Source organism: Antennarius striatus, chromosome 5 (genome assembly GCF_040054535.1).
Source record: "Antennarius striatus isolate MH-2024 chromosome 5, ASM4005453v1, whole genome shotgun sequence".
Taxonomy (NCBI): Eukaryota; Metazoa; Chordata; class Actinopteri; order Lophiiformes; family Antennariidae; genus Antennarius; species Antennarius striatus.
This window is the reverse complement of record NC_090780.1, coordinates 15,114,352-15,123,906: the sequence shown is the minus strand read 5'-3', so window position 1 is coordinate 15,123,906 and position 9,555 is coordinate 15,114,352. Positions and strand designations below refer to the sequence as shown.

The 9,555-nt window shown below is 40.2% G+C and overlaps 1 protein-coding gene across 1 annotated transcript; it reads left to right on the top strand.

Annotated features, from left to right (window-relative positions):
* Positions 1-1,297: 1,297 nt before the first annotated feature.
* twist3 lies at positions 1,298-7,781 on the top strand. The gene is made up of 2 exons (XM_068315408.1): positions 1,298-2,439; positions 6,730-7,781. Exon 1 carries the CDS (start codon positions 1,586-1,588, stop codon positions 2,156-2,158), a length of 573 nt encoding a protein of 190 aa, XP_068171509.1. The 5' UTR covers positions 1,298-1,585; the 3' UTR covers positions 2,159-2,439; positions 6,730-7,781.
* Positions 7,782-9,555: the final 1,774 nt, after the last annotated feature.

Here is a 9,555-nt window from a genome sequence, read left to right as displayed (position 1 = left end):
GTAACATCTTAGGACAGCGACAGGGAATTTTAAATCATTTTTGGAAACAGGAAAGATGCCCCAAAAACAGGTGTTAAAATGTAAAAGGTATGATTGAGCGCTGTCGTAAAAACTTAGTGGATCACCGCAGATTGAAGCAGCAGGAAATTCCCCCCCAAAGATTCCTACAGAGTGATCCACACATGAGTCACTGAAGTCAAGATAAATGAAGGTATAAACACACCCAATGCTGGGAAACTGGCTTGTTTGCGAATGCAGATTTGCGCAACATTTGGTCATCATTCAAGATTTTGGTTCTTTTATCGCAGTGTTGAAACCCAGATTGAGCAAACACAAGTCTGGCCTCGCGTCTGGACGGATTCTCAGGAGGACCCGTCTGCTGTGTCATGAGTGTAAAGTGCAGAAAATGTATTTAAGTGACTGCAGACGCGCACGGGTTCACGGCGAGGAGGAACATGTGTTGGCTCGGCCTCGGGCTGTGGGATGGCACAATTAGGTGCTCTGTCACCTCTGTAGACTGGGATCACTGGGCCACAGAGGTCAGGGGTTATTTAGGGCCCCGTCTGTGCTCCTTTCCAAAACCGACATCGATGACTGGGGCAGATGATGTCATCACTAAACTCTAAAGTTTAGAATAGCAAACATCCAAATTTGGTCTATATATCTTGAGAAATTATTTACAGTCTGCAAGCTGGTATAGTTTACCGTTTTCATAATGACATGCATGCACAAAGACGGCACGGCCAAACAGATTTACACAAAATCCTTTTTTTTTTTTTGCAGATTCAGTCATTCAAAATTTGTAATTGTAAAACTCTAATAGTAATAGTTTTATTCTTATCATGTTGATAGTGCAGGCAATGTAACGCGAACTCACATGCGTTCTCATGTTTGACGAAAAACTTTAAACATTTCATGAACACTTGGCAATTTTTTTATTCTTTAAAATGTGATTTGACAGGTATTGAATATCATAGTTTATACTGACTACAGGCAGAAGTTAAAGGTTTAAAATTATGCCTGTCCTGGTAATGAATTGATGAATGAAAAAGTAGACATAAGGGTGCATGCCGACTGATGCTCCAGCCCAAATCTGGAACCCATAAAGCCTCCAACATCTCTGCAACATTAGACACAGCTCTCCTTATTGGCTGAGGGCGCCACTTACCCCCTTCCTCTATCACCCTCCCAGCAAACGCACACTTCCTGTTTCTCTGCCCGGCCCAGGCCGAACCACGCCCTCTGGAAGTCCGTTGAGCCAAAGAGAACAGCCAGCAAACCCCGGGGTTAGTGTTTGGGTATAAAAGAGGAGGAGGAGGACTTGCCTGTCAGATGGTTTGTTGTTGTCCTGTCCACCAGGTAGGGAGGGAAATGTGAAAGCGAGACGTTTAACAAGGTCGTCTGGAAACAGGACAGCAGAAATCACGTCCAGTCTTATGGAGCTTCTGAAGCCTTAACTCCTTTAACCAAAGACACGACTCGTGACAACGGTTGGTCAAGTTCAGGTCTGGTGTTGTTTAAAGAAAGAGCCTCTCAGCATCCCGTCTTTGCAGTGGAGGTTAAAAGGTTGTGGTTGGACAGTACAATGAGGGAAGAGGTGTCCTGCTCCAACTCTCCTGAAGGGGGTTTGGGGGCCAGTGAAGAGGAACTGGAAAGAGGATCGAAGAAGGCGCACCAGCAAGGAACTCGAAAACGCTCACCGTACCCCAAGAAGGACAGCCTCGGTCACACCGAGGAGAGCAGCACCAGCAGCCCCAACAGCCTTCTGCCATCCGGGCCGAAGAGGCCAAAGAAGAGCCCGTCGACAGTGGTGTCATTGGCGCCCACAACGCTCGGACCCAGGTTGGAGCAGCCCTTCGAGGACCTCCACTCCCAGCGCGTCATTGCCAACGTACGGGAGCGTCAACGCACTCAGTCCCTGAACGACGCCTTCGCCTCACTACGCAAGATCATCCCAACGCTACCCTCAGACAAGCTGAGCAAAATCCAGATCCTGAAGCTGGCATCGCGCTACATCGACTTCCTCTATCAGGTGCTGCAGAGCGACGAGATGGATGCCAAGCTGGCCAGCTGCAACTATCTAGCCCACGAAAGACTGAGCTATGCCTTCTCCGTCTGGAGGATGGAGGGGGCCTGGGCTATGTCCACCAGCCACTAGGCCCCCGTCAACTCAACCCTCTCGTGTCCACATCTTCACCCCACTGCCTCAGTCTGTTTGCACCCATTTCCTCACCTCTGAACTTCAGAAATTCTTTCCTGTCACTTGGTTCTTTACCTTTTCATTTCACGCCTTTGCACATTTTCCTGCTCGTTTTCTATGGTCTGAACGGTGCACTCCAACTCTGACAGCCCTGTTTTGATCTGTTTTTCTGCTTCAGCTGCTTTTCCCTTGTCCGTCCTACAGTTTAGTCCAGTGCAGCCGGATGCTAAGTCCCTCAGGTACGGACAAATCACACACAACAAGTTCAACAGACAGCTGTGATTCACACATGAATACACATTTCTGCAGCCACCAGGTCACCATTACATTACTGTGGATTTAGGTCCATATTTAAAATAGTTTTAAAAGTATTAATTGACATATTTTATTGCCTTTTAGCTCAAAAAGTGAACAAAACAAACGTGTTTTGCAAACAAACCATATAAGCAGGAACGTTGAAAATGTCAACAAATCTGGACTGTGACAGAAAATTATTATTAAAACAACAATGGAGGTGAAGCAACAACAAAAAAAAAAATCGCCAAGAACAAAAAGTTGTGAGACAGTTTGAAAGTCTTCTATTGAAGACGGGATCACAGCATGACAACATTTAGAAATGTTTTGGAATGAATATAAAATCTTGATAGAGTTGTTATCAATACGTGTGATTAAAACTATACACTGGCCGGCCCTTTGTTTACAAACTGAAGTTATTCCATTATTTGTTCCACTTTGCATTGAGATGTATAAATACATAAGATGCAAATCACTTCTTGAAACTTTGTTTTTTTTTAATACACCAATTTACAGGAAAATATTTTGTGAGATATTTGATAGTATTTTGGAAAAAGATCAAAACTATGTCAAATGCAAATTATGTTCCTCCTGCTGAGGCTCTATGTATCCAAACCTGTGTTGAATCTACATGTCTAGCATCTACGCAAGAGAATAATTGATCACTGAAATCAGCTGCTAAATATATTTCATCATTGCATTTGGCTGATATTGCAAAGTGGAATTTGCTTTACAAACAAGAAATATTTTATTGTCTATGATAAAAAATGTACTTATTTATTGTTACTCACTGTTATAACTGTGATTTAGCTCAACTAGCATTAGGTTTACAAATGACGTGTTAGTTCTGTGTAAAATATTTGGCCATTTTCTGGCAAAAAAATATGTCAATGGCAATTAAAGTAAACATAAAAAAATAAAAAGAAAAGATCCGAGCAAACTTTAGTCGCAATATATAATAAGTGCAAAACGAAATGCTTCATGCAATATTATAAAAAACGAAAAGAAAAAAGACCATCAAATGAGATTCACTGCAAATTACGACTTTTAAAATAAGAAGGCAAGTATAAAAACTTAAATAAAAGAAATTAATTGTGTCCAAACTCATCAGTACAATAATCCACTACCTCGTGGATATAAACATATATATATTGTCCTTCTGAAATTTTACAAGTCAACTCTTTAAATTCAAACGCCAGCAAAAACAACTCATCCGTCAGACTGAATAGCACAATAATAAATGCAGAATGTGACATAATAATTATAATAATAATAATAATAATAATAATAATAATAATAATAATAATAATAATAATAATCTGGATACAACATGATGAAAGGTTTAAAGACATTGATTAAAAAATGTTGAGGTTGTTTCACTTTATTAAATGAACTAAGAGAACCTTATCATGATTGTAATCTGAATTCTCCTGTGTTTGACAGAACTCTGATGTATTAAGACAAATGTTTTCCTCTAGAATCTGTGAGATCAACTTCACACAGGGTCTGCTTTTTTTTCCTCAAACTGCTTTAACAGACACCAGATTCCTGCACAGGTACAGCATGAAAGGAAAGGGAGAGTGAAGAGAAATAAGTAGAGGCACATCTCTCTCTCTCTCTCTCTCTCTCTAGCCTTGCCCTCTCTCCTCAGGATCCTGTATCGTGCAATCAGGCCCTGCCGGGGCCCAGACAAGCAGGAACCTTTAGATTGGAAACAGTTGTGAGGTATTAGGAAGGTGTGTGTAGCAGGGTTAGGGTCAGGCACATGGGCCTGTGTATGTCAGTGTATATACATGTGCATCGGTGTGGTGTGTGTGTGTGTGTGTGTGTGTGTGTTTGTGTTGTAGAGAGCTTTAATTACCTGTGTGGCAGTGTGTACACCAGAACACATCTGCGGATTAGCAAACAGGAATACACTCGCAGAGTTTGTTTCACTGATTTTATCTTTGCTGTCTCCTGATTTTAGCTTCACAAGACATACGTTTTTGTGTGTGTGTTTGTGTGTGTGCAAAAGAGGAGCCAGGAAGTCCTTCTAAATAAAATGACGACATGTGAGATAAGCGTTTGAAAGTAAACAGTGACAGTCTGAAATGTGACCAGGTGCGGATAGAGATGAATCTGCTTTGTTGCTCTGGTTGAAATACACAATTTATCTTGATGATCGATAATCACTTTTCAAGCACTGTCCACACAAATATTACCAAATTTTACAAGCATTAAGAACACAAGCATTCAAACAACACACCACCCACCCACCCACCCACACACGTACACACACACACACACACACACACACACACACACACACACACACACACACACACACACACACACACATTTATATATATTTTTATCCACACACACATTACACTATACATTGTCCAGACATTCTCGCAGGCAGCCGCCAGCCATGTGCACGCTGCAGGTGTTCCTCTTATTATTAAACCTCCAGTGGCCTCCGCAGCAGATGTCGACCGCTCCAGCTCCACCTCGCTCCTACACGTGGAACGGAGCGTCCTTGAACGCAGCGCAGTAGTTATTACCTGCCACTTTGTCTGTTAGCTGTTATCCTCAGCTCTGCAGACAGCTGCCATATAAAGTGCTCGAAATACAAGGCCTGAAACTGACCTGAGCGTTTAGCGAACAGACAAGGTTACAATGAATCTGAGAGACATCAAAATCATCCCCCCCACCAAAAAAAGTACACCAGTGTTTCACCACAGAATGTCTATATGTTAAAGTTGCTGGCACATTTTAGTTTTTTTGAATGCATAAAAATCTTGCTTTAATTTAAGGTGAATCCTACGTAGGGGATGGACACAATAAATAATGTTAGATGATACATCAGAGCTGATAGGGTTAGTTTTTGTGGAGACTGTTTTAGAAAGAATCCATTTAGTCTGGCTATATTTAATGTCATTATACAGGATGGCAGTAAATTCTTCCATAAAAGACATTTTTAAAGAAGAAAATCAAGAATTGGTTTGACCTCCTTTTATGCAACATCATAGAAACTACAAATGTTCTCAATATTTTGAGCTGTCTTTGCAGATTTATTTTTAATATATGTACAAAGTCTATAATGAGCACACAAAGGAGTTTTGTGCTTTTTTTGATGAGCATGATTTTAAGAAGTGCAGGTGTCTGGCTCGGGATGGCATTTTTAGAGAAGAGGATTATTCTTCAGATGGAAAAAAAACCTCTCCCTTCAAAGCGTGTCACTTCTCTCTTGTCTGCTGGAAGGCAGGGATCTGGCACGTTCATGTGTGTCTGTGTCTGTGTGTGTGTACAGATGTGTATTTTACAGTTGTGACTGACCAGCTGCTTGATGCTCTTCAGTCCACACTAAATCTGTGTCTCCCAGTCCGGACTGATGCGGCTCCAGATGTGCATCCCTCTGTGGCTCGTATTCAATTTAAAGCCTCATCCAGAGGTGGTGCCGTTTGATTGTCGCCTTTATTTTTAGAGGTCTAACAGCGAGATGAGCACAGGTGTCATCCATACACATGTGTGTGTTGTGTGTGTGACATTGAATCGGTTCTGTGTCTGTATGTGTGCTGCTTTGCTCAGAGAGCTGCAGTGAAAGAGCCAGAGAGAAATGACTTCTGGTCTGAAATCTAGACCAAAAAAGCCATTTAAATTAAGAATAAAAATGTATCAGGGTCTGTCAAACATTTACATAGATTTACAAAAACATAAAATGTAAAGCACATTTCCAAATAAAGGGTGCAATCGTTTTTAAAGTGTAAAACAAAATTAACTGCTCCCATAAAAACCCAGAGTATCTTTAAATGATGTCGTTGCTACAATTTTAAAGTCAGTCACTTTAAGTATTTTGCAACCAGGAAGATACGTTTGAGTTTCATAAGTAACTTGCATTAATCATAAATTAAGAAAATGCTGCCCTGTCTGTGGTTATATGGTAATTTACACATTTGCATGTTTATGACATAATCAGAGTCATGTGAAGAACATCGAATGCTTTCATGCTGGACTCTTTGTCTCGAAGCATGGAAAGACACAGTGTAACCGGAGAGAATAGAGAATGTTTGCTTGTTAAAACAAAAAAAAGACTCGAAAGAGATGTAGAGATTTTTCCACTTGCAACTAAACATAATTTTTAAAAAATGTGTAGAGACCTTTTAAAAGAATAGACAGTCCTAGTGTTTGTGATTTTGGAAACAGTAAGATGAAATGCATAATCTAAAAATGCCGTGTGTTTCTCATCTTTGCAGAAATCCGACAAGTGGAAACTTCTCTGCTCATTGAAGATTTTTGTTCCTGCTCCTGCAGCAAATTGCCAGTTATTAATCTTTTCAGAGTTTTCTTTCTTCTCCTCTGGACACATTGTTCCACTCGTGACACTGAGGTGTATTCCTCTGGCTTGACACCAAACAGCTTTGACTGAGTTTCTGCGACACTTGTGAGGAGACACAAGAGTCAAGAACTGAACATTTTCAACCATGAAATGAAAACTACCAAACAGCTGGCCTGCATTGACAATAAAACAAAATGAGATGGTTTGGGTGCCGTGGGTAACACCAGGATAACCATCATCCAGCCTGACTCTTCACATGGGATGACTCACTGCCAGACAGACATTATGATGACTAATGATAATGGCACAGTGATGGCTAGAGGGCGGTCACAGCCAATGAATGTTTACAGCTAAAATGCTAATAAGCTAATCGCTCTCGCTCTCAAAGCCCCAACCTGTGGGAAAAAGAGGAGCACCAGGAATCTGATCTTCTGGATCTTCTGCTTTGTTGTGTTGTAGTAACTGGATAGCTTTTTGAAAACAACATTTTTTGGGGGGTGTATCTGTATGTGAAGTGTATCTTTTGGTGAATTTGGTGCATGCACAGTGTACATTACTTTTACTCTGCTCATGCATTGCAATTTGCTTTATTTCAAAGAGTAAAATGTCATAAACCAGCCATAAGAATTCAGTAACTCTTTTCCTTCTGTTTCTTTTCACTTCAGCGTTTCTGTTATTAGCGTGTGTTGCAGAAAGTTGTATTTTGAAAGGTGAGAAAACCTGTTTGTATTTTTCCTGAAGTTTTAAAGAAATATCTTTGCAGAGTTTTCTTCACCGCCATAGTAAAAGCAGAGAGTTTCTTGTAAAAAGTGATGAAAAGTGATTCCAGCCATAGTTTAAAGGATTCATTTGAAACCATAAGCAGTTAAATGACCATTTGAACATGTTTCCGTTGTACTGTTTTGCATTTGCTTTGAATACTCTTTGTTGTGTCAGCTCCCGTGGACAATAAAATGTTTGTCGATGTTGTGTATGAGCGCAAAACGCTGGTGATCAAAGGAGCTGAGTCTTGTGTGTCGGCATGCTGTAGCTATTCAGACATGAGAGGAAGTTCTTAATGCATTGCTTCAACATTAACAGAACTCAAAGGAGCATGCAATCATAAAAAAATGAATCATCTAATTTGTAGCACATAACTTACCTTTATTGAGGTTCAGAGACAAAAATAATGACAAAAGCAAAGGCAGAAAACCAGTGTCTGTGTACACTGCACAGAAACAAAGTCAGTTCTGACAAAACCGGACTTTTCCTGTAGTTTTAATTAAGATTCAGTTTGCTGACATTCACAGACATTAGTCAGCGCTGTAAGGCACATGGGCTGATAATTTGGTCTCTAAGTACTCACATGGTTTATTTTTGAGATTTTCAGATATAAAAATAAGTCATTTGCATTAAGACAACAGATAAGACATTAGATATGTCAGGTCATTGTGGAAACTCCACACAGCTGCAACGCTCTATTCAACTGTCAGACATAACGTGGAGCTAAAACGGCTTCACACTCGTCATTTGTTTCCATATTTTCAACGACAATAACAAAGTTCCTGACAGGTTTTGGGTTGCATCCGCATCATGCAAGATAAAGAAAGAAAGAAACGAGCAAACAATCTGTTCTTTCGACACCAGTCATGTGTTAGACGTGCAAAGAGGACTTCAAAGACAAAGACTCCAAATGCATAAATAGAAGTCAGGTAGGATTTTCTGAGAAATGAATGTTTACATATCCATTCTGTGATTTTGGTTCTGTTTAACTGTTTGTACAGAAAAAAATATTTAGAAAATCTTTAAAGTGTTTTAAGCCATGCCGTCCAGGGGATGGCACATTGTTCTCATGAACTTTGGTTGCACTTAACCTGTGTCCAATTACATAGTGATATGGATGTTGAACATTCTCAGTATTATGGCTCCACATCGTAACAGCTATAATGTCGTTGTTTGGTCCGGAGAGCAAAACATTTTCGACATTGACAGTGAACAGAATGCTGCTACATCAGCGGCGAACAAAAGGGTTCAGTTTGTCATTTACATAAAACGTATTTAAGTATAAAAATACCTTTAAAAAACACAGCAGGAATGCTCATCCACAGGTACAAACAATGGTCCGCTTAATTAAATCAGATTTTAAGACCCGAGACATTCTGAACCTCCCATCCTGAGAGCGTTGTGAGTGCACTTGAATTGTGTGATTGTGTTATCAGTCTACGCTGAATATCAATGTCCAGATAATCAATAATCAATGTGATCTGCATTGGGTCAGAGACATTTTTGAGTGGTCAAACAGCGATGAGAGATCGCTGGTCTTTCTGGACATGAGCGTATCTTTCAGAGTGATTACTCTCTACCTGATATCGATACTACCGAGACTGGGGTTTTAACTATTTGCTGTGACTAATGCCACCAATACCAATAACAGTATGTCTACATATTTAACATGCACTTAATCAAAGACGGCTGCGTCTCACTGTATCTGATGGGAAGCCATAATAATAACGGCAGCTATATAAAAGTCTTGCCGTCCAACATGTGCTCGCTCCACCAGCCAAGAAAGAAACAACAGGATTTAAGAAAATAGGTGGACATACACAAGAATATGAAACACATGTATCTCAAACTGTAGCTTCAATCATACTGGATAGAAAAAAAAACAAAAAACACTATAAAAAATGGTGCTGACATTCACAAACAATGTCTGCCATAGGTTGAAAGAATGAATATTAAACTAAAAATGCGAGGAAATGAGACG

What these genes read in the sequence shown, in the direction of transcription:
- twist3 (XM_068315408.1), top strand. Translation starts at nt 1,586, where the DNA reads ATGAGGGAAGAGGTGTCCTGCTCCAACTCTCCTGAAGGGGGTTTGGGG.